The sequence below is a fragment of the Oryx dammah genome, unplaced genomic scaffold, assembly GCF_014754425.2.
Source record: "Oryx dammah isolate SB20612 unplaced genomic scaffold, SCBI_Odam_1.1 HiC_scaffold_18, whole genome shotgun sequence".
Taxonomy (NCBI): Eukaryota; Metazoa; Chordata; class Mammalia; order Artiodactyla; family Bovidae; genus Oryx; species Oryx dammah.
This window is the reverse complement of record NW_024070202.1, coordinates 96,387,856-96,412,442: the sequence shown is the minus strand read 5'-3', so window position 1 is coordinate 96,412,442 and position 24,587 is coordinate 96,387,856. Positions and strand designations below refer to the sequence as shown.

The 24,587-nt window shown below is 50.2% G+C and overlaps 1 protein-coding gene across 2 annotated transcripts in view; it reads left to right on the top strand.

Annotated features, from left to right (window-relative positions):
- PLXNA4 (plexin A4) overlaps positions 1 to 24,587 on the top strand; it is a 425,409-nt gene that overhangs the window by 7,314 nt on the left and 393,508 nt on the right. For both annotated transcript variants that reach the window (XM_040259648.1, XM_040259649.1), the window contains exon 2: positions 13,121 to 13,303. In XM_040259648.1, the coding sequence (XP_040115582.1) occupies positions 13,121 to 13,303 (183 nt within the window). The remainder of the gene's footprint in view (positions 1 to 13,120; positions 13,304 to 24,587) is intronic.

Sequence of the window (24,587 nt, the reverse complement as noted above, 5' to 3'; positions counted from 1 at the left end):
TCATGGGTAGAGAAGCCAGGCATCCTAGTGCTCCCCAGGCATGGCTATCTACACCTCCTCACCCTTCCTTCAGCCTTCCAGGGTCACCTACAGAACACTAGCCCTTCTGCCTACAAATGAGTTAATGAATGGATGAAATTTTTATTAGGCCCTTGGCAATGTACTGTCTCCTGGCTGATTCCAAGAATCATGAAATGACATCAGTCTCTAGGAGCCTAGGAGTCCAGAAGAGATGCCTCCAAGCAGGTCATTATAGCCTCTGTGATGGGAACAAGCGCTGTGGCCCTGGGAGTGACCATCACTTACGCCACTTAAGTCTTCCCTAAGTTTGGAACCAGTTGAGAAGTGGGTGTAGGAGTTAGGCAGCATCAGCTTTAATGCTGAGAATGCTGGATGGGGCAGAAAACATCAGTCTCCGACTCTTTGTGACCCCCTGGACTATAGCCTGCCAGGCTCCTCTATCCATGGAATTCTACAGGCAAGAATATTGGAGTGGGTTGCCATGCCCTCCTCCAGGGGATCTTCTGAACCCAGGGACTGAACCTGGGTCTCCTGCATCGCAGGCAGATTCTTTACTATCTAAGCCACCAGAACTCAGCTGCTTAATCTCCGCCTCCAAGACTTGAACTTAGAGTGACTGTCCAATAGAAGACATTGGTCCATGGGGCAGAAACTGTGACCAGAATCCCTGCCTCGCCCCTGTCTAGCCTCCAAGCAGAGCGTGCTGGCCTCTGAGCCACCTGCCAATCCCACTGAAGAGTCCTTGTGGGGCCTGACAACGTATAAAGGGCTTCATCACCTCCTCTTCTCCTCCCAGCAGTTCTGTAGGATAATAGGGAAGGCAGACATCCCATCTGGTTGAGGAAATGGAGGATCGGAAAAGTCAAGGGCTTCACTGAAGGTCATGTAATTGGTGGAGCAGAACCTTTTATACATCCTACTTCTCAGCCTGGGGCTCTTCCCACTGGTGTTTCTCGATAGGGCCGTGGTGGGACCTGGGGCAGGGGGATGATTGGTGGTGCTGGGCACTTGCCTTGCTGGACTGTGGAGCCCTGTGTGCCCACGGGACTCTGCAGTCACTGCAGAACCAGGAAATCCCTCATGTTTCCTGGAGCCCCTGATTGAGAGCCGTTGCCAGACCAGGCATCTTCTCAACTTTGGAGTTTACTTGCCAGTACTGCTCAGACTCACAGAGGCACTCGGACCGAGCTTTTCGTTTTTAACCCCAAGCTTCGCTTCACGTCGGCAGTGGAGGAGAACCCGCTGGTGTGCGCCGTCAGTCTGACTCACGTCCACTGCTCTCTCAGGGCAGCCCTGGGAGGGGACAGGGCCACTGCCTGGACGTGGGCTGGCCTCCCTGCCCGGCCTGGACGGTCACTCAGTGAAGTCTGGCGCCGGGGATCCTGACACTCCACGAGTCCGTATCCGGAACGGCCAGGCAGCTACCCCAGGCTCTGGGGGCGGGATTGTGCCCATCTGCTCGGGCTGTTTTCTTTTCCTGTCAGCAGGAAGTGCGGCTCTGACTAGATGGGTGTATCCTGTTGTTTATGGCGCAAGGCAAGGCTTTCTCTTTCTGCTCAGCCGAAGTCCTCCCATAGACCATGATCTCCTGCTCCTGCCTGCCCACCCCTATCCCTCCTTCCTCAGCTCTACTACGTTTGAGACTCACTCACACACACACACACACACACACACACACACTGGGACCCAGCCCACACGCCACACTCTAGTCCCCCTGACGGCACACGTCACAAACCTCCGTCAGTGCAAGCCCTCACCCCTCACAGCCCCATGACCCCTTCTTGTTTAGCACTGGGGGCTGCCGGGTCACACCTCCAGTCATTATAGATTCAAGCTTTTCCCCCTTCCCTTGAGAAGGCTTCTGTCCCAGGTATTCAGGTGAAAAGGACACTTACCCCTTTCTCTTTGGGAGAAAGCATTTGCAATAAAAGTTACATCCCGGCCAAATACAGGCAGGGCTTTGGGTCCCTGATGGTGGCCAAGCTCTAGGTGATGAGCTGGACCTGGTGAGAGGAAGGGGCTTGAAGCGGGCCTCCTAGGCTGGGTGTGACTTACCAGGAACCACTCTGGAGCCCATCGGGCCAGCAGGGAGGGTGATGAGATCCAGGGATCAGGCCTGCAGATGTTAACACAGACAGCTGCCACGGCCACAGGGCGGGGTTTGCCGAGCGGGGGATTAGGGCATGGGGCAGCCTTGCCATGTCTTCACGCTGAGATCCTGACCATGACTTCATGAAGCCCCACACAGAGGCATGCACCCCGGTACACACCCACACGTGCACACACATCCTCTCTGCGTGGATGTCCCACTCTGTCTTTTCTCTCTGTCGCTCTCTCTGCTGTGCTTCACTTTCTCACTTACACTCACACTCTGCAAGGCGTCCCGGAGGCTCCCCGTTTCTGTGATGGATCCTCCCCCACACCCCCACACCACATACAGCAGCTCACACCGCAAGTACAGCCATGCACCCACACCTGTGTACACACACACTCATGCACACACACCCCTAGACGGTGTGCAATGGCCCAGCCCAAATCAGCAACAGAGCCTCTCATTCGGTCAGCACACAGACCAGCCTGACTTATCCATCCAGGTCTGCCTTCCCTCCAACTCCTATCATCCTCTCAGGGTGGCGTCTTGGCCAGGATGCTGGCCTGCGGGCTTGGGTCTTTGAGTCTCATCCAGGTCCATCTCGTGAGAGGTCACTGAGCTGGTGAGTGGTTTCCCTTTTGCTTTGAATCATACATTTCATCTTTTAGAAGGAGGCAATAAAACCATATCCCTTTAATAAAGTGTGCCGAGACTCCTAGGGAAAGAGAAATACAGAGACACTCATAAGTGATGATAGACACAGAGCACCTTATATTTGTAGAACACTGAAATAGCTCATGGCATCATCCGTGTACTCTCCTTTGGTTACTGTAACCACCTGAGGAGACAGAAAGGGATTTAATAATATTGCTGTGCTTTCATACCTAACGTTTTTTTTTTCTCCACCGATGTCTGCTTTTGAGAAATTTGGGCTGTGCCAGACCCAGATGTTATGTTCGGAATCCCAGGCCTGGAGCGTGCCCACCCACCTTCCCTGCCATCCAGCACATGATATGAATACCAAGTCAAAGCCTTTGAAGGAGACGAGACATTTCCAGCTAGAACCTCCCTGCGGTCACCTTCCTGTGCCCCTCTGGCCTTTGTAAGGCAGAAGGGAATGGCTCCACGTTGGCACACGGCGCTGGCGTCACCTCATTTACAAAGTTAGTGGAAAGAAGGAAAAAAGACAACTCACGGAGTTCTCCATTCAGTCCCTCAATTTACATATTTCTTTTATTTTTCCTAGTGAATTGGGCCCCGCATGCCATCCGCATTTATGAAACGGCATCAGCGGGGGGAGAAGAGAACCTGCATCTTTTCCCAGTCTTGGTGTCATTACTGTGTCTCTGTCAGTGTTCCAAAATATAATGGGATTTGTTCGGCTGATTTATCCTGCGTGCCGGCAACATTATCCAGACCCACACTCGGGCCCGAGGAGCGAAGAGGGGGAAGATGCATGGCAACGAGACTGGGGCTAATAAAATTTATTCCTTCTAACAAGGGAATGACCTCCCCCGTAATTCAGCCTGGCGATCGGGGCCACTGCTTCCCAGCGCCGGCCAGAAAACACGCAAACTTAATCATTGTGGTGTGGCCCGCTCCAATTACAGTTCCGGTGGCGGCTCAGGTTGTCTGCAGGAGACAGGGAGAGCAGTGGGGACGTGGAATTGATGGGCTGGGGGATGGGGAGGCGGCTCTTGGTCCTTGGCAGGCAGCCGCCGGGGACCTCTGAAGATTAAGGTACCCAAGGAAAGGGACCACACCTGTGGGTTTTGCTTGGTGCCATTCCAAGGCTGCCTTTGGTCTTTCCCAGGGGTCAAGCTTTGGCTTCTGCACTGAACCCGTCGTTGAGGTTACCTGCAGAACTGGACTAGTGGAGATTCATCCGTTTCTCTTGCTTGGCCAGCCTGAATCTCTGGTCATGGTGTTATGGCCCTCTCTGCTTACCCAGAGGGAGGAACCTGGGGCTCTCAGCAGCTGAGCTAATGAGGAGAAGGTCAGGGGTTTGATCCCTGGGGTTCCTGACTTGGAGCTGCTCTTTGCCTGCCACGCTCAGCAATTCCTAGGAGGGGTGCATTGCTACAGCTCGCCATTGGTTACAGCCTGGAGTGGGCTTAGTGACTCTCTCTTGGGAAAGTAGCTCAAATTAATGGCATTAGTTGCCTATTAGAAAGATAACTTGTTATCATGATGAGTGAATGGCCACTTAGATGACCTGTATTCTGGTACCCATCTCTGTGAGATGCTTAGAAACAGGGTGCATAGCTCATTGGGAATCTTGGTGTGATTCATTGGGTTCTTTTTCCAACCCCAAGACACTTTTCACAAAGCCCCTTCACTAACGTGTTGGTCTAACCAGGTTACTGTGACTGCGGTTTGCTGGCTTCCTCTCTCTTTCTCTGCACATTCATTTCTCCTTCAATCTCATTGAAAAAGACACAATAAAGAGCCGTTCTGAGATAATGTGTTAGTAACTAAGAGGATGAGGCAGAACAACTCTGTGAGTTGTCTTTTCTCCTTCTTTCCACTAACTTAATGAGGTGACGCCAGCGCCGTGTGCCAAAGTGGAGCCATTCCCTTCTGCCTTACAAAAACCAGAGGGGCACAGGAAGGTGACCGCAGGGAGGATCTAGCTGGAAACATGTCCTCTCCTGCATGCTATTTTCTTGACATCTGGGCTCACGGCCGAGGTTTGGGGCCAACTTTTGCCTCTATTGGGGTTTCTCTGGCTCTGAAGTGAGTTTGACTGCCTGGGATCAGCCTGAGCCCTGGGCAGAGCTTCAGGGAGGGTTAGAAATTATGAAAAAGAGCAAAGTTTATGAAGAACAGTAAGCAATCGTAGGGCGATATTGTCTGAGTTTTTGGATCTCTTTCTTTGTTTTAGAAATGAGTACTCAAGGCACATGGGAATATTTTATGGAGAAACAAGCTTTCTGATGAGAGTAACCTGAAGCCAACCAGAGCCTCCCCATGAGGTTCCTGCCTCCCTGAGGACTCTTCCTGCTTCCCTCCCAGCCTGCTGTCAGAGGGCACACAGAGTCGTCTCCAGGGATGGATACGCTGTGGGCATCAGAGCCTGGCACATCTATGAATGCCGTGGGGTCAGCGGTTCTATTTGAGATCTGGCTCCAGTAAGCAGGGATCATTACCTTCCTGCACTGCAGAGATATACAGCTGAGTCTGTATTTAGACATGAGCTACTGTACTTACCTGATCAATATCTCCCTTTATAAAGGAATCCCACATGTGTAATTCACCTATTCCCTGTTTCCTGTGGAGCTCTACTCTGGTCAGCTCCCAGTATGTGTGTGTGTGTGTGTGTGTGTGTGTGTGTGTAAGTGTAATTAATTAGTGGGTACACGTTTGGGGCCGCTGAGCATGAAGAATCTAAAGACCTTTACTCTTCCACATCAACAGGCACCTCTTTTTCTCCTAACTTGTGTTTCTTTTCTGAACTTCAGCTTTCCCTCTCCTTAGGGACAGGTTGGCCCAGGAAAGGAGGAAGCCCAATCTGATGACTAGCCAAGGGCCTCCTCCAGACAGGAGGTTCAATTTCTCCCAGAGATCACAGAAGGGCAGAAGGCTTTTCCTGGATGGTAGCAAAAGAAGTCAGGCCTGTCCCTCCAGCAGCCTCTCTCATCCTGGCATGCTGAGACCTGGTCCCTATTCCTGGTCCTTTCAGGGCCACCCTCCAGTACCCTAGAGGAAGCCTCTGTGTAATACCACTTTTTTTCCCCTTCGGACTGGGAATTTGGGGTTCTGGTATCTATTTCTCAGTACCTTGATAGAACATGAGAGGTCAGTTCACTCTCTAAGACTCCATTTTTCTCTTCTGTAAAATGGGGCTGTTCAGTTCTAAGCTCTGGGGTCATTTTCCTCTGAAATTGCACAATGTGGGAAAGCATGGCCATACCCTGTCCTGGATGGGGAACCCACAAGTGACCCCAGTGTTGCCTCTTCCTTGGAACCTTACTGCCCCCCCTCAGCAGTCATGGTCCCAACCTCTGTCCCTCCAGCCCCGGTGCACAACTGAAGCTGGGCCTACATGGCCTTGCCTAGTCATGCACCTGGTCTGCAGGTCCTCCAAGCCATCTTTCTATTGTTAGGTCCTCACCTGCTGCTTGGTGCCTAGTGGATCCTCCTAAACACTCTTAAGCAAAGTAATTAGTGAGGAACAGTAAATGCTGTTGTCTTCATTTAGTGCCTCAGTGTCCTCTAGTGGCAACGGAGAGTAGCCTAAGAGACCAAAAGTTGGATGGAAAAAGGCCCAACTGAAGGCCCCGCAGTGGGTGAGCTTCGGAAGGTCTCGGATGCCTTCTTCCCCATAATGGTCCAGCCTCCTAGCTTTGGGGGTGGGTGTGGGGTGCTCAGGACTAGGCGGCTTGAGGCTGGATGCTACTTTTGCCTTCAGAGAGAGCTGGAGAATGGGTTTGCTCTCAGATGGAAGGATTCCTCTCTCTGCTGGGCCAGGAGCTACCATGAGCAATGGGAGGACCAGGTCGACTTTGTATTTTTCCTTCCTGGGTTCAGAGACGGCGGCTGCCAGCTCAGAGCGGTTGGCAGCTGTATCCCCAGGTGGAGGATTCACCCATCTCTGCAGGCTCACCTTTGGATCAGTCTGGGATATTTGTAAACAGCGGACATCTGGGGTGAAAGGGGCAGCCTATGGCTATGGAAGAGACCAGGTCCCAAAGCTGAGCTAATTGGCCCACAGGGGCATGGACCTGGTGACCTTTATCTCATTAGCACTGCTTTTGGACCACTGAGCTCTGGTCTAGTTCTGATCTTTCCATAATAAGGACTCGATCTGGGGTTTCTGCAAAGGTGGGGTGACTAAGGGCGGGGCTAAAACAGCTCCACCCGGCAAGAGGGATGCATCTGCAAGCAGGCTGGGGGCCATGCTAGCCAGGACGAAGAGTGATTTCAGAATCAGGTCCCCACCCAAGGCCTCGTCACTGGAGGGCTTCAGGATGGATTGGCCCAGGTTATGAGGGTGATGGTGGGGCAGGGGCCGGACGGTGATGCCCACTGTCTCCCAGGTCTACTCCTTCTTCAGCCCTTCTCAGAGGGTCTCTGCAGAGACCAGCAGAAACCGCTGGGGTCCTTGGGTGGCTGCTCTGCAGCTCTGCCCTGCAGCCTGGGGAGACTGAGCAGGAAGGATGCTGGCAGCACTTAAAATCCCCTTTCTGTGGAGATGATAGAGCTTTTCAGAGTGCCAGTCTCTCTGCAGAGTGGGAGCAATTTCCTTGTAATTGGTAAAGTAACCGTAACTGCTCTGTCATTTGTATGTAGCGACACGTAATTGCACGGTAACCTTTGCCGCTGAGTGCGAGGTAAGCGCGGTAAGCTATTAGATTGTAATTCGGAGTGTCAGCTCTGGCTCCCCACGCCACCTCCACCACTGCTGCTCGGCTCGGGGAGGCTGCCACGGGGCCCCTCCGCCTCCAGGTCTAGTGGGTCCTGCTCCGGTGGTTATGCTTGTCACATGGCGTTCTCTCCTGGGCCTAGTCTGTGGCACCCTCAGCCAGGAAGAGACCCCCGTGGTGACCTGGGATGGTGCTTCTTACTAAATCATCTGGGAAGGGGTTAGGATACAGATCTCTGAGCCCCAGCTCCAGAGTCTCTGATCCAGTAGATCTGGGGTGGGGGTGACAGAATTTGCATTTCCAAGGAGCGGCCCTAACTCTAACCAGGCCTTCCCTGGTGGCTCAGACAGTAGACTCTGCCTGCGATGCAGGAGACCCTGGTTTGATCCCTGGGTTGGAAAGATCCCCGGAGAAGGGAATGGCACCCCACTCCAGTATTCTTGCCTGGAGAATTCCATGGACAGAGGAGCCTGGTGGGCTACAGTCCATGGGATTCTCCGGGCAAGACTCTCTCAGATCTCAAAGAGTCAGACGTGACTGAGGGACTAACATACACACCCTGCCCTAACTCTTCTGGACCTAAGACTATTTCTCCTTAATCAGCCTCATTGGCCTGATAGATCTTTAGGAAGAACCACCTTTGCTCTTTCATCTTGATAACCTTAGTGCCTTTAATCTTGATCACACCTCTCTGAGACAGGTATCATGAATTTCCCCAAAGATTCTAGGACTCGCGAGGGTTATTTGAATTGTCTACGGATGACCTGGATTCAATCCCTGGGTTGGGAAGATCCCCTGGAGAAGGGAAAGGCTACCCACTTCAGTATTCTGGCTTGAAGATTTCCATGAACTGTATAGTCCATGGGGTCACAAAGAGTCGGACACATCTGAGCGACCTTCACACACACACAAGGGTAACCAACAGTAACTAGAGCTAACCGCTCTTTGGTTTGTTGTTGCTGTTTAGTTGCTGAGTTGTATCCCACTCTTTCGAGACCCCATGGATTGTAGCCCACCAGGCTCCTCTGTCCATGGGATTTTTCAGGCAAGAATACTGGACTGGGTTGCCATTTCCTCCTTCTCCAGGGGATCTTCTCAACCCGGGAACTGAACTCAGGTCTCTTGCATTGGCAGGTGGATTCTTTACCACTGAGCCACCTGGGAAGCCCAACGCTCTCTTAGCACTTACTAATGGCCAGACGTTGTTCTACATGAATTAGCCATTGAATCCTCTCTACAGTACTGGGAAGTATATGCTATTATTATTATCCCTATACTACCCATGAAAACCTGGGGCATGGAGAAGTTAAATAACTTGCCCCAGGTCACACAGCACTAAGTGGTGGAGCCGGGATTCTAACCTAGGCTTTCTGGCTCTAGTTCCAAAATAGTGTTAGCTATTTTGAGACTCAGGTCTTTATTTAGTCATCCATCAATTCATCCATGCATTTTCCATTTAATATATATGTCTTAACCTATTACAAACCAGGAACAGAGCTAAGGGTACGAACATGCCTAAAATGCGGTGCCATCCTTGAGCTCATGGCCAGCCCCTGGAATCCAGTGGATCACCAGTCTCACTTTACAAGTCAGGCACCCCATGAGGACATCTGTGCAAAGCAGATCTGGTATCTTCATAATGGGCCGGAAGGGATCCCAGAGGCTATGGCCCTGTCTGAGGCTTTGGGGTCTGTTCACAGGGGTGCCCACCACATACATTCCCATGCAGCAGACCCTAATCTCTTTCCCTGGTAAGAATGAAGCTGCTGTCTAATGAATAAGCACTGGAGAGGTGGCCAGAGCTCATTCGTGGGTATTTGTGGACTGGCAGGGGAGAGGGCCTGCAGGCGCGCCCAGCTCCTGATTACCACAGAGCCCAGCCCCTTCCTGGCTCCTCTGGCTCCAGCTCTAATCTTGCTGTTAATGGAGCCCAGGGGAGAGCTCGGCCAGGGCGGGAGGAGCACACACTCTCCTCCCCTGTTGCCCAGGGTGCTCAGGAATCTGCTCCAGCCTTCACTTGTCGAAGGTGTTCGCCAATTAGGCTTCCCTTCCACGGGTCCTGGCATCTGCTCCCTACACCCCAGCCCCCCAGGGTCTGCAGGCCCTGTGGGACCCTCCCTCTGCCCTCCTCTCTTCCCATGCTGCAATTACTCTGATGCTTTGGCTCAGACTCTGAGGGTGGTGTCCTCAGAGAGCTATGTTCTGGCCGGGAGCATGCAAGGGCCACTCCCTGCTGCACCTTCCCACCCGCCACTCAAGGCTGTTCCGAGCAGGATTTCCATCAGAAAAGTGAACCCGAAGAAACACTACCTTGAGGGCTCTCCAGTTTAGCCAGTGCCTTCACACCTGTTGTGTCACCTTGGTCTCAGGATGAGCCCGTCTTGCTATTTTACTGTCAAGGAATGGTAGGCCCAGAGAGTGGGAGGAGGCTGTGCCAAGGCGTATGCTTGGGAAGCTGCTCAGCTGCCGTGTGAACCCAAGTCTTGTGTTTTCTCCCACTCCTTCACTGTTAAAAATCCTTCCCTTATCAACCCCAGCTGGAAGAAGTGAAGAGTAAGGCCCCGCCCCCACCCTATGCCACAGTTGGGGACCTCAGCATCCGTGCACACCCAGGCTGGTGTCTGGTTCAGGCTCCTGGTCCAGGGTCTCCATCACCCTTTTTTCACCTAGGGCCCCACTCAGAGGGAGAAACCAAGACACAGGGGAGTCTGAGTGGGAAGCTCTCATTGTCTCCGGAATCCTAGGGCCATGGTAGGAGCCCCAGTTGTGGCCTTTGCTTCATTCGAGCCTGATGACAATACCATGAGGTCAGCAATCTGGGGACGTACCTGCAGGTCTAGGTGAGGAGCCCCGGATCTGCCTCCTGTGTGGGTCTCGCAGGGAGCTGACCTGAGCTGAAACTGGTAGAGTCCTGGCTGCCAGGACACCAGGCTGAGCTGTTCTCACTGTCCCCCGCCGATGAAAACATTCCTCACCAGGGCTTTTGCGGTACAAGATGCTGCCGTGGTAAACACTTGTGGGTCCCTGACTTTCTGCCTCTGAGCAAGCAAGGATTTAATGCAGCCATTGGCTGAATGCACACTTTTGTTTTTGTAGGTGGATGGTTTTCATCTCGTGTTCTGCCCAGTGAAGAAGAAAGTTATCTGGTTACTTAAAACTCAGAATTGCAGTCCTGGGGTCTGAACAGCCTGAGTCGTGTCAGGTCAAGGCGGTGTGTGTTTGTACCAGGTGTGGTGGGAAACATGGATGGCCTTGTTCCCTGCCTCAGTTTCCCTTTGTGGAGAGTGGACAGTCCTTCAGCCTTATCTACGTGGAAAATGGTAGTAGTGGGTGAGATCCTTTGGCTAAAGGCAGACATCCGGGCAGCACAGTTTAGGGCTGAGAAAGTCCAGGGTGAGGACAGGATCAGAGGCAGGAATGTGCAAGGCCATGAAGATCCCTAAGCTGCCCTCTGAACGCTTGGCAGTCACCGTGGTTATGTCCATCAGGGAGAAGACATTGTCTGTCCTTTATCTGGTTTTTTTTCTTCCTGTTTCCTCTCCATCTCTTCTACTCTCCACGCTAGCTGTCTCTCTTTTCCCCAATTCCTCATTTTAGGAAAAAACCATAAAGGTCGGACTGGACCTTGAAAGCTTCCTCTTGCCTTTTGATTCCTGCAGTTGTTTTTGGAGGGAGTGGAGGTAGTAGAGGCTTCCCTGGTGGCTCAGACAATAAAGAATCCACCTGTGATGCAGGAGACCTGGGTTTGATCCCTGGGTCGGGAAGATCCTTCTGGAAGATCCAGAAGGCAATGGCAACCCACTCCAGTATTCTTGCTATGGACAGAGAAGCCTGGTGGGCTACAGTACATGGGGTCGCAAAGAGTCAGACACGACTGAGCGAGGTAGGGGTTGTGTTTGGTCTGGGCTGTTGGATTAGACGATGCGAGAGAGGCCAAAACAGGATGTGGGGTGGACGTCTGCACCACACGTAGCTGTACGTGCTCCCCCTGCCCTGGCTGCCCCCACCGTGATAGGAGGGAGGTCGAGATGCTCGGCACGCACACATTGCCTGTCACCCCTGCCTCCCACTGCTGGGAGGGAGATGAGGGCCCCTGCATCCCTGGAAAGCTCCGAGTTGGCCACTTTGAAGTGGCTCTGCTGGCAAGAGCCTGCCTGCTGGTTCTCCAGAAGCCTCTTCCTTTGGCTGGATTGGAGCCTTTAAAAAAATGACACCTTGTATTTTATTTCCCTGCTTTCTCTGAAAAGTCCAAAGGCGTTTACAGGCATGAGCTCTATAGGCTTTATGGACGCCCATCAAAAAGTGGAGTTTGTTTCCTTCATCTTTATAGAGTGGAAAATCAAAGCACAGAGAGATGGAATGACTCTTAGGAGAGACAGTTCTTCTGAGAAAAAGGGAGAAATCCAGTGTAGGATCTAAGAGGCTCAGGGAGGTCAGTGCCAACCCCCAAGCTGCTCAGTGGGGGGCACTGGAGGCCCCTCAGCAGCCATTGTCAGGGTCTTCGCCACTCCCTAGGAGGACTCCCTAGCTGTGACCCTCTGTTTACATGGGGATCTGGGAGGCTGCAATAAAACAGGGAGACACTCAGCTAAAACAATGGGGGTAGGGTAGGGTGCAGAAATGGCTTTACTTGTTGGTTCTTGACTCCTGAAATTGTCCCGGAATCAGAAGCCAGAGTTGGGTCCCTGTGTCTCACAGGGTACCTGGGAATCCCAGGAACGTCCTCTTTAAGGGATGCTAAAAAGTGTTCCTGTGAAAAAATGGTTTAGGAAATAAATTGTTCAGAAAAAATGCTGAGAGAATTTTAGGGCTATTTCTTCCTAAAAAGACTTTTCAGACATTTTTTTGGTAACAATTAGGAATATCTTACATGATGTTAGAATGTACTGGGTTTCAGGACATTGCCCCAAATCATTTGCCCAAGGAACCCGTTTATGGTAGAAAATCTTGTGGGACTTGTGTTCCATGGAAGGCAATTTGGGAAACGCTGGTGAGAGTATGGCAGTGTCAGGGCTGCCCTTCTTCTCTATGCTGTGAAAGAAGGAGGCTGGGATGGGATGTAGGGAGGCACTTGTGGCCCGACTGAATTCATCCACAAACTTTCCACTCCTCCCTTTCCTCCTTTCCCGACCAGTTGTCCATACACGTCTCTGCCATGGTGTTGGCGTACATGTATTAACATTCCCATTTCTCTGTTCCACGCCTTTGTGTCCTGATCTGTGTGTCTGCTCGACAGTAAGTGTGTAGATATGGAGACCTTGCCCCACTCACTCCCTATCAGGGATGTCTGGGTCCCCTGCTCGTGAGTGGTGGCCCAGTGCTTTCCCAAGTCATGCTGATGATGGGCTGTCAAGATGGTACCTGGAGCAGCTGGAGGTGGGGCAGAGAGGCTGCAGAGTGTGGTAGAGAGAAGACTCCAGGGACCTGTGACTTTCTGCCATGTGACTTTCTGCAGTCTACCTAGATGACTGTTGACAGGCTACCTAGTTTCTCCAGAGCTGAGTTTTTCATGTGATAAAGCAGTGATTTATACCTGGTGATTCATCTCTAAGGATTCTCCTAGTTCCAGAGTTCCCTGACTCAGTGCCTCCGTGAGTTGCCCAGCTGCTAGCTTCTAATTCTTCTGCCTCTTCCTTTTCAGCTCTTAACCATTGATGACAACTTTTGTGGCCTGGATATGAACGCCCCCCTGGGCGTGTCAGAGATGGTGCGTGGCGTCCCCGTCTTCACGGAGGACAGGGACCGCATGACTTCTGTCATCGCTTACGTCTACAAGAATCACTCTCTGGCCTTCGTGGGCACCAAAAGTGGCAAGCTGAAGAAGGTAGGACAAGGGGTAGTCATTTCGGTGATTGTGCGGACAGCCTGTCCCCAGCGGGACAGATGTTGGCTTGTGTTCTCTTACTACCCTGGGCCTGGTTGGTGAGTGATACAGGTTTGCACTAAGGAGGTGTCTTGCTGTTTTGAGGTCGACAGTGGTATTCTTGTCCCTTCTCTGCCTTCACATGGAGGATTGTTGTGGGACTCACACTGGGTGAGTGTGTGGATCCACCTCTTCTACGGGCTGGTGTGCTCCTGAGAGGTGTGCGTCTCCAGGCTCCTAGTCTAAATGGTGTGCTCTGTCTAGCTTGGGCATATGCCCTAAGGCAAGACCTTTATTAGGCATGGATGGTTGGGAAGGATGGACAGGGGCAAGGGATGTGCCTGTTCCTCTCTCTTCAGCCCTTCTGGCTGGTGCATCCATCTGGAATCCACTCAGGGAACAGAGGGAGGAAAGTATATAGTACCTGCTGGAATTGCTACTGGGGCTAAGAGCCAGATCGTGGGACGAGGAAACCATGGATGCTGTGGGAGCACAGAAATGCCTTCAGGTGGAGTGGAACCATGTGCTCCGGGCACATGAGATTTCCTCCTCGTTCTCCAGAAGCTTGCTGGCTTCAGCGGTACTGGGTGACCTTGGCCCATCTGCTGTGTTTCACGTCCCCATCTATGCAGTACTCTGTCACCTGCCTCGGCTTGGGCTCTCAGTGGGTTGGCGCTGGTCCCTAAAGAAGAAGGGAGTGCCCTTCTTGCTTGGATCAAAAGCCTTTCTAAAACTCAAGGCAGTAGGTCTCGTTTTCTGTTGGCCGATAATCATACTTGAGTCTTTCTCCTGGGAAATACTGATGATGCCATGCGGAGATCCTGCTTGTTTTAATTAGGCTTCCCCTGGAATTTTCTGGACATCATGCGGTCCAGATGGATGAAGTGGCAGTGCCTTATCTGAGACCGAGTTTTGATGCCTGCTTTTCTCTTTGCTGTGTTTATGGGTATGAGCTTGATGGTCAAGGGGAAATGCTCTCTGCAGATCTCGAGATTGTACTTGTTATCCTGTCCTATGGTGTGACAGCCCATTCCAGCCATTGTTTTTCTCTCTTCAGATTGTGCATCTTTGTGGAACAGGTGGTGGGGCTGGAGGGTGAGAGTGTGGAGGGGGAGAGGCAGGGAGCAGAGTGTGTCTGGGCTGGGGATGTGTGTGGAGCAGTTACATAGCTAGCGGCTGGAAGAGAAAGCGTATGTTGGTGAAATGCCATGGCATGTGGCAAGAGTGATGCAGGCAACCCACCACGCATTGGGATCACTGCCTTCTATGTCAAATGAACAGATTAATTTAACCTTTGTCTTTACAGCTTGAAGAATTATATTTCCTAGTCACCTGCCTTTCTGCAAAGACTATGTTGAACACAACTGAATGTTTTCTTGCTGCCTTGGCCTTCTTGTTGTGATTACTACTCACATAGTGGACTGGGCTCATGGACGCCCGGGGAGGATGCTGGGAAGTGCAGGCATGTTGTGTCTGATCGTTGCAGCCTTCCCAGCTCTTCCTCTAGGGCACCTTGTCACTCATCACTTCCAGATGCTGCCAGGCGTCCTGGTCCACATCAGCACCCTTCCTCCTCCCTGAGCTGCAGCTTCCAGCTTTCAGTGAGCTGGGAAATCAGATAACCAAACTTGCTGAAATTGTGTCTGATAAGCTTCCGTATAAGCCAAGGAGGGGAAGTCCATGAGCTTTAGAGCAGGGACTTCAGGAAAAGATGTTTCTGTTGGTTGCTCAGGTGACTTCATTCTTCATGAGGATTCAATGAGTTCGATTTGCTGGCAAAGTGGATTCTAAATACCAAAGTCATTCCCATATCCAAGTCACACAGTGAAATGTCTGTTGACCTGCTTCGCTTGCTCTGATGGTTAAATAAGTGCTGTTGAGGGTAAATAAGTAAATGAAGGAACTGGGAGTGCTTTAGGTCTTGTCTCTACTAAGCCCATCTCAGTAGAAGGGAGAGGTAACTTCCTTCAATGTTCTGGAAGGTTCCCACCCCCCTCAACTTCCTACCAGGGGCCAGAGGATCTTTTCACTTGCTGGCCAGACCAAGTAGACCCTTTAGAAGAAATTTTTTTTTTTTTTCGCTATTGTCTGAGCTGGTGAGTATATGGTGTCCATGATATAAATATTGAGAATTCACTGCACATAACAGAACAGAAAGTTATTTTCTCTTGGGGGGAAAAAAGATGTTTCCTGGCCATGGCTGCGTCGTAAACCTAAGTCGGCTGACTTGCAAATAAATGTGTGCTCTTGGTCAGAGGGTGGTCAGAGGCTGATGGGGCTGACTCTCTCACCTGTGGAAGCCAGTCCCCTGATGGGGGTCAGAGTGAGGCCCATCTCTGTGAGTGGGGGCTGAGGACACCTCCAGGACCCCCGGCAGGCCAATTGCACACATACATCCATTGTGGGGCAGTCTGTGGGCAGAGCCTTGCCCTGAAGTCTCCCCCGAGTTCAGCCAGGCTGGCTATGAGAGGCCATACCTGACCGGGGGCTTTAAGGCTTTAGAAACCGTGGACTGGCATTTTTCATCTTTTACTTTGGAGCAGGGGGTGGGGGCGAGGTTCTATTTCAGTCACCTGGGACATTACATTTAATTTCCAGAACTGTGGTGGGACTGGTGAAGCGTAAACATTTGGGAAGCAGGGCCAGCAAGTCATATGTGGGGGAATGAGCCAGTGGTCCTCCTGGGGGAAAGCCAGGCCATGGGGGCAGCAAACTTTCTGCTCCACGAGCTCAGAGTGGTGGCCTTTTTAATAGTTTTGCTGAAGCCCAGCTACACTCCTGCAGACTCAGCCGGCCCTGGGGGACAGTCTGAATAGGGAAAGGAAAGCTGGGCCGCCGCGTCTGTTGTTTGAAATAATAAAAAGCGAAACTGGCCCATTTATTTATTTTTTTCTAAACAATAGAATTTCCCCACCACTCTGGCTCACTGAGCACCGCTCCCCTTCCCTTGTCATAACTCTGTCCTGCTTTTCCCAGAGGTTATCAGGACCCCATTCACTCTTTGGGCAGAGGCCCAGCCGTGGAAAGCTGTGGGGCTGCAGGAGGATTTAGTGGGAAGTTTTGTGAGCTACTGAAACTGGGGGCTCAGGATAATAGAAATCATATGGCCGCCGTAATTACAGAGCCGGCTTCTCTGAGCCCTGTAATAATCTCCTGCGTGAATCAAGGGCCTTGCAGGGTTCTTTGCAATATGACAAGCGACTCAAGGTGGGAAGGCTGGGCGGGAGGGGGTTAGGGGGTTTGCTAAGAATAAGGGAGTTTGCTGTGAGTTTCAGGAGTTCAGGAGCTAGTCTGTAGCAGCTATCCATGGGCTGCCCTGAAAATTACTGACTTTCCATTTTGTTTGAAAGGTATGGGTCCCCACCATTGGCAACCTTGTCTCTGACGACCGTAATTTTACTGCTTTAGTGCACACATCACATGAGGCAGGGGGAAAGGAGGTGAGGAAAGTACCAATTTGGATGTCTTTTATTTTTTCTGATCTGTGTGTGTGTATGTTATGGCTGGCATTGGCACATAAATGCTGCAGTCATCAGGAAGTGCCTAGAAATTTAGGAATAAGTTACAGGCTGTTACAGTTTCAACTACAGGTTAAACTCTTAAGGCCAGCACCATTCCGATTTGCTTTAAGGTGTCCATATAAATCTGAAAACCTTTGACCCAAGTTGGGGAAATGAAGTCAGTGTTGCCTCAGAGGACAAGATCTCTTTGCTTAAATATTCCAGCTCCGATTTCTCTGTCTCTTGCATTTTTACCACTAAGTGATCGTATTTTATGGCTGCTGTTCAGCAGTGAATTACTGCCTGACATTAGTGGGAGAGACTAATGTTCATTGTGAACCAGAACATCATAAACTTTCACTTGAGGTGTGATTGCTCCTTTCATTTTGTGATTGCATCTTTCCTGGGTGTTTTGTTAGGTTGAACTGCACATACCAAGGGGCGGAGCGCTGGGAGAATATTGGGTAAACAGAACCCTGGCTGGCCTTGCTGTTGGCTTGTAGTAGGGTGTGTGTGTGTGTGTGTATGTGTGTGTGCAGGCACACACACACAACCTCTCTTGTGTGGGTGTGTGTCAGCATGGAGAGTCACAGGAGTAGAGAACACAAAGTCATTCTTCTTGGGAATTGTCATGCAGCTTAATTCAGTCTTCCTAATTTTTTTGTGTGAGCCTGTTTGAATTTTTTTCTTTTTTCTTTTTATTTTATTTTATTGACATATAGTGGATTTATAATATTGTGTTAGTTTCATGTGTACAGTAAAGTGGTTCAGTTATATACATCTAGCTTTTCTTTTTCAAATTCTTTTCCCTTGCAAGTTGTTACAAAATATTGAGTAGAGTTCCCTGTGGTATATAGTAAGTCCTTGTTGGTAATCTATTTTATATCTATTTCATATATAATAATGTGTATATGTTAATCCCAAACTCCTAATTTATCCCTCCCTCTCTTTCCCCTTTGGTAACCATATATTTGTTTTCTATGTCTATGAGTCTGTTTTGTATATAAATTGATTTGTATCAGATTTTTTAGATTCCACACATAAATGATATCATACATATTTGCCTTTTTGTGTCTGAGCCTGTTTGGAATTGATTTGCCTGTGTTCCATAGGCCCTGAACACAGATCCAGAAAGGCAACTAGCAGAGGGGGAGGGAGACTCTCCTGAGGCTGTGTCATTCTGAACATAAGCTCTCAGAAACAGATGCTGTGTGTGTGTGTGTTTCTGCAGTGCTCGAGTCACAGGGCAACACCAGATCAGAGATGGGCAGCCCCTGCCTTGCAACTTCCTCAGTGTATCTGAGAACTCTTTACTATTCACCTGGAAATTTATCAACAAATCAGTTGATAATAACTAATAACAACAACAATGATAATAACAAAATAAAAACAATAATAATAATAACAATAAGTTAACTAAAAAGAAACTCATGTCATGGAAAGCTCTCTAGATGGCTAGAGGTATCACAAAATGCAGTGGAGATACAGCTGAAACTCCAGCTTGCCCTGCGATCAGAGCAGAACCTGAGCGTACCGGATATAACGTTTGGTGAGTTGCCCGTGATGTTGTTGTTGCTGTTCCATCACTCAGTCATGTCCGACTCTTTGCGACCCCATGGACTGCGGCATGCTGGCTTCCCTGTCCTTCACCATCTCCCAGAGTTTGCTTAAACTCACATCCATTGAGTCAGTGATGCCATCCAACCATCTCATCCTCTGTTAGTTTTTCAAACCAGAGAGGCTGGCCGCTTTGCTTGTGGGTAGTCCCTCAAGCAGAAGGGAAAAAGAGATATTGAAGAATCAACGCCAGACAATTTCCATAATGAGAAAAGTACATCAAAGTTGTTGGCTCTTTGTTGTCATTGTGGTTATTTTTGTCGTGCTGTTTTTGCATTTCCCACCCCTGGTTTTGCAAGTATTAGGCCCACGTAGATCTTAACTTACGGGTTGAGTGAGGAGGATGCTGAGGCTGAGATGCTGCAAACAGAAGAGTATAACAGATGTTCCAGGGACCCTCCTTTCTCTGACTTCACGTCTAAGGAGTGACAGAGAGATGGCTGGCCATTCAAGCCTGGGGGTCCTGGGACTGGCCTTCAAACCAACCTTGCCCCGTGCCCTTCCGCCCACTTCTTGTGGCCCTCCTCCCACCTCAATTCAGTCTCCTCAGCTGGGCTGTAGGCCTTTTTGTTCACGTAGTGCCTGGGAGACATGGCCACCAGCTCAGCTGGCAGCATCCTCTTGTGTGTGTGTGTTAGTCGCTCAGTTGTGTCTGACTCTTTGTGACCCCATGAACTGTAGCCCACCAGACTCCTCTGTCCATGGAATTCTCCAGGCAAGAATACTGGGGTGGGCTGTCATTTCCTTCTCCAGGGGATCTTCCTGACCCTGGAGACCCTTCCAAACCTGGGTTTCCTGCATTGCAGGTGAATTCTTACCATCTGAGCCATCCTCTTGGGCATATCTTATATTCCTGAACAACATCAAGCCCTCACTCAACCATCCTTTTTGTGTAAATGTGTTCCCACTCATGCTATTTTCTTATCCTTCCCTACTTTTCACTACTCAGCCCTGAGGCTCACCCCCTGTCCCGCAGGTCTCTGGGCGGCGGTCCCAAGTGGTCACCAGTGCTGACCCGAGTAGGGTTAGAGTGGTGTCCTCTCAACGGTGCATCTGCTGCAGACCCTCTCAAGGCAGTTGGACCTCAAGAGCTGGGGCTTAGACTTGTTCTCCTCCTGGTGTCCTCTTGAAACACACTTTGAGATCCCCAGAAAAGATTACCCTGGAAACATTTGTCATTCTATTTTCCAAATGATCACTGCTAGTGCACGTGACTTAAGGAGATGATTTTAAATGAGCTTTGCCAATTCAAGATTTATTGATAGATGTGTGCCGTTTTTTTGAATCATATGTGTGTGTGTGTATATATATATATATATATAAATATATATATATATATATACATTTGTGTAGAATGATCCTGATCACAAATTAAAGCACAGACATTAAAATTAAAGAAAGTGCTGCAGAAACACCCCAAATCATAGAGCATGCTCAGTCAGCTGATGCTCAAATGCCAGGCACGCTGGAGGAATTTATCCAGTGACACATGCAATTGAAGTAAAATATTGTGCTTTACAAGAACATATCATTAAAATGAAAACTAGCAGCATATCAGGAGTCTGGCCATGTAACCAAGACAACAAAGATGGGAAAGGATGAAAGGCATGATGTACCAGAGGAAGAGGGAGGAGGCAGGAGGCAAGAGGAGGAGGTGGGGCACCTCGCCGTCAGTGGTCCCCTCACTGCTGGGCTCATAGCTGATCCATTTTGGACGGGAAGAGGATAGACTCTGGATGGTGATCCTGGTGGAGGCTCCAAGCCAGGATAGGACCAGGGCTGGGGAAGGCAGTGGCAGCCAGCTTGACTTAGAGTCCACCAGTGGAAGCTCTGATTGGGGGGTGGGGTCTGCTCATAGTCCCTACTTGTTCTCGAGCGACTTCCCATGAATGTGGCCACTGGACTTGCTTCCTGGTGCCGTCGTGGTGCTTCTTCCAGCAGCTTTGGCTTCTCATAGGGGCATTCCTGGTGACTTCTAAAACAACTCCTCACTTCTCCCCCATTCACTCCGTGCCTTCTATCCTGCCCCCAGGGGACACAGATGTATTGATTACGGACTGCTGCGTAACAAATGACCCCAACCCAGAGGCTTAAAAAAATTCATCTCGCAGAGTCTGTGGGGCAGGAATCCAGGTCTGGCTTAGCTAAGTCCTCTGGCTCAGAGGACTATAATCAAAGTGTTGTCTGGAGCATCCATCATCTCCAAGCTCAAGGCCGGAGTTGGGGAGGCTCCTCCTCTGAGATCATGCACTTGGCAGCTCAAGGACTCAGGTCCTCATTGGAGACCTCGGCCGCTGCCCACGTGGGCCTCCCCATGAGGCCACTCACACAACACGGCAGCTGAGAGAGGGAGCCAGCAAGAGGCAGTGAGCATGATGACAGCCAGATTTTCTGAAACCTAAATTCAGAGAAGACTTTTGTGGCATCCTGTTATTAGAAGCCAGTCACATGGTCCAGCCTACACTCAGGGGAGGCACTTCCACAATGGTATGGATAAGGAGGCAGGCGTCATTAAGGTCACCTTAGAGTCTGCCTGCCACATGATGGCTTTGTTTCTAAGCCATCAAGGACACTTGAACCAGTACTTTTAAAGTTCAAGTTGACTTTTAGTGGTGTAGGAAGAAGCACAGCCTTACTCAGGAACCATCATGGCGCCAGCATTGAATCCTGACTTTGGGCTCCCAGAGACTTTGATTGACATAGGAGAGAACCCAAAGGATGAACAAGAAGAGGTGAAGTGGCCTGCTACACTCACAGGGCCAGAGGGCACCACATCGTCTTGAGTGGGTGGTCTGGGAGCTCGGGGAGGCGTCCCTGGGGACCCAGCTTATCTTAGGGAAAGGGTAGTAATTTGTGATGGTGGACAAGTGAGACTTACCTTTCGTGTCAGTAACCGATGAGAGCTCTGATTGCATAGAGGATCCTTGCCCCCTGACTCTGGCCTCTTTGGGAGATTACCTAGCTTTTAAAGTGAAGTGAAGCAAAGTGAAAGTCGCTCAGTCGTGTCTGACTCTTTGTGACCCAATGGACTGTAGCCTCCTAGGCTCCTCTGTCCCTGGAGATTCTCAGGGAAAGGATACTGGAGTGAGTTGCCATGCCCTCCTCCAGGGGATCTTCCCCACCCAGGGGTCAAACCCAGGTCTCCTGCATAGTAGGTGGATTCTTTACCAACTGAACCATGAGGGAAGCCACGAGATGAGCCCACAAGTAGAAGGATGTGTGCTCATCTTTGACCTCGCTTTTAGGAAGGGGTCATTTTCCTGTGGATTGCACCTGGCAGGAAAGAGGATGGGAAGGGGCCTGCCGTGCTTTGAACACCTTGCAGGCACCAGGCACTGTTCTAGGTGTTTCCCTTGTGTTGTGTACATTGATCATCTCATGGCATCCTCAGCCTTTCCTTTCAGGTAAAGGAGGAGAGGCATTGAGTAACTCACTGGAGGGCGTGCGATTTGATCTAAGGTCTGCCCTCGCTGATACAGGCAAGTCATGGACTCCACCTGTGGCTATGCTCTCGGCCTGTGGGTAAATCTTACCTCCTGCATCTAGCCAGCATACCTGTTGGCTAGAACCTTCTTACTTTCCTTTCCTTCCCTCTGTCTCTGCCCTGGCTCAGGGCCCCAGTGGTCAAGTGTGGATGGTTGTAACTGAATTCCCCATCTCAAGGCACCCCCCATTTTAATTTCCTGTAGATTTTGCCACTCATCTATCTAAAACAGCTCCAATTCTCTCACTCTGCTACTTGAAAAACTATATATCTTCTTGTCCAAGCTTCTGTGGCCCCCACGGCCTGTCACCCACCTGCATATGAGAGGTCCAGCCACTTGAAGGACACAGGTCCTCCAGCTCAGCCCTTCAGCCCTGAACACTGCCTGGCCCCTCACGTTATGAGTCTCCAGGATCCCAGCTAAATTGAAATACCAAGGAAGGGGCTCCCACGTAAGAAATGGTGAGCTTCCCACCTCCACAGCAGCTCTCACATCACAAACCTCCCTCCAAGAGCAGCCTCCCTCTTGAGGGGCAATTATGCTGGAGTGCATTGCACAGCAGAGTGGGCAGTGGTCCTGGGGAGGGGCCAGAGGCTTTCTGGGAAACAAGCTGTGCTTTTCCACTTACTGCTGACCTGCCACCCAGGACTCACTTGGGGTGTTTGTCTTGGGGGGTTCTAACTAGAATTCTCTCTCCCAACAGCCCCCAGGGCTGTGCTCAGTGGTTCCTGATTACTTTTCCTGTTATTGGTCAACCAAGGTTCCTGTGACTGGGTCGTATCCCATAACTTCTTGGCAAGCCCCCTGCAACTGAGGATGTAATTATACCTTCTCCTTAGACCCCCTGGTCCTTTTAGCCTCTACCTCCACCCAGTCCATCCAGCCTTCTTTTTCCTCCTAAATGCTGGTCCCCTCCACCCAAGCCTCATGGCTTTTCTCTGTCCTGGACCTGCTTGCCCCACGTTTACTCTCTCAGCTCTTGGCCTCTGCTTCTTGTTGTTGTGTGGCTTGTACACTTTACCTAGGGGAAACCCATTCACGGATGTTATCTTGACTGATTACCCAGGATGACAGTGGGATAGTAAGTCTGAGGCAGCTCTGGTTCCACGATTTTTTCATAGATTTAGTGGCTCGAGGGACATTGTGATCAGATGGTTGATTCACTTGACCTGCTTTGCCCTGTTGGTGCCCCTCTGAGTCTCATTCGGAAAAGTGGGCCAAAGAGTGGGTCCATGAGCAGTGGGTATTGGCTCAGGGATCCTCCCCCTCCACTGGCTCTCTCTTCCTTGGGGCCACTCTCTGGCATCCCCAGTACCTCCCCTCAACCCAGTTTTTCTGCTTTGAGCCCCCTTCCAGAAGGTTCCTCCCTCACCATCCCCCACCCCGAAGGCTCCAGAGGGCTTGGGAGCAAGAAGGGTGGAAGGGAAGGCATACAGAAAGAGATTCTCGCCAGGGAGTTGGATTGTCTTTCTGTGTAACTACTCATATTTTGCACCAGATTGAGAGTGTGCTGTGAGTGGGGCTGCTGAACTTGGGTGTGACCTCAGTGGCTGGTTGGACTTGAGGGGCCAGAACGATGCTGAGACCGGCTTATGACCCACTCTCATCACTGCATCCACAAGTCACATCAAATCCTGATGCTTCTCAGGTCTTCCCAGCAGGAATCCCAGATGCCAAGTGTTGCTTCAGGCAGGATTATACCTATAATCACATGGGTATCTTATATGCTTTGTGGTTTCTGATAACAGTCAAGATGGTTAGATTACCTTTGGTTCATTCTTAAAGATCTGTAAGTGGATGAAGTCCTTACCTTGGTCCTTCTGCTAACTTGCCAGCCTTCCCCACTGTGATCATTCAATTCTCTCTATTTCTTCCTAAGAGCACAGCATTTATCCACACTTTTCTACCAGAAACAGAATCCCTTTACAGCGATTTCACTTTTTGAAAAGTTGTGTGTACCTAAAGCCATATTTTAAATGCTTTAGATGAGCATACAATAAGAATGTCTTATTTAATCTTTATGATTAAAGCTCTTCTGGGCCTTCCCCCAGATATACCAGGCTTGGGAGAGGAAATTACATTTTAAATATCACTCACAGAATCCATCTTTCTTAAATCCCATGAAGTTTTATCAAGCAGGATCATCTGAGACCTCGTATGGGCCTGAACCATGCTGCTGGCCTTAAGTGCCCCTGTGGCGGCTGGGGAACTGGTCTCCTCGTGAGCTGGGCAGGGTCAAGGACACCTTGACTGACTGCTTCATTGCCTCAGTGAGGTTGCGGGCCTCTTCCCCCGATGGTAAGATCATGGGCTTAAGAGATAGGAGTTCATCAAAGGGACCAATGAATCCTTTTCTAAACTGAAGAACACTTTCCTAAAATTAATAGCCTCTGAATATATTTATTTTACTAAGTTGAGTTTTTATTCAGTCACAGTTTGATTACCCAGAAATCATAGGCAATAGTTTCAAAATCTTAGAATTTTTCCCAAGAGGAATTTGTTCATTTTCTTTGCATTAAAAAATAGTTGGTTTTTTTGTGTGTTTGTTTGTTTTTTTACCTCTGGATCAGACTTGTAAACTTCTCCCCCAGCATGTCTAAACCTTTCCTAGTTAGATGTGGGTGTCCAACACAGTATTTTCCT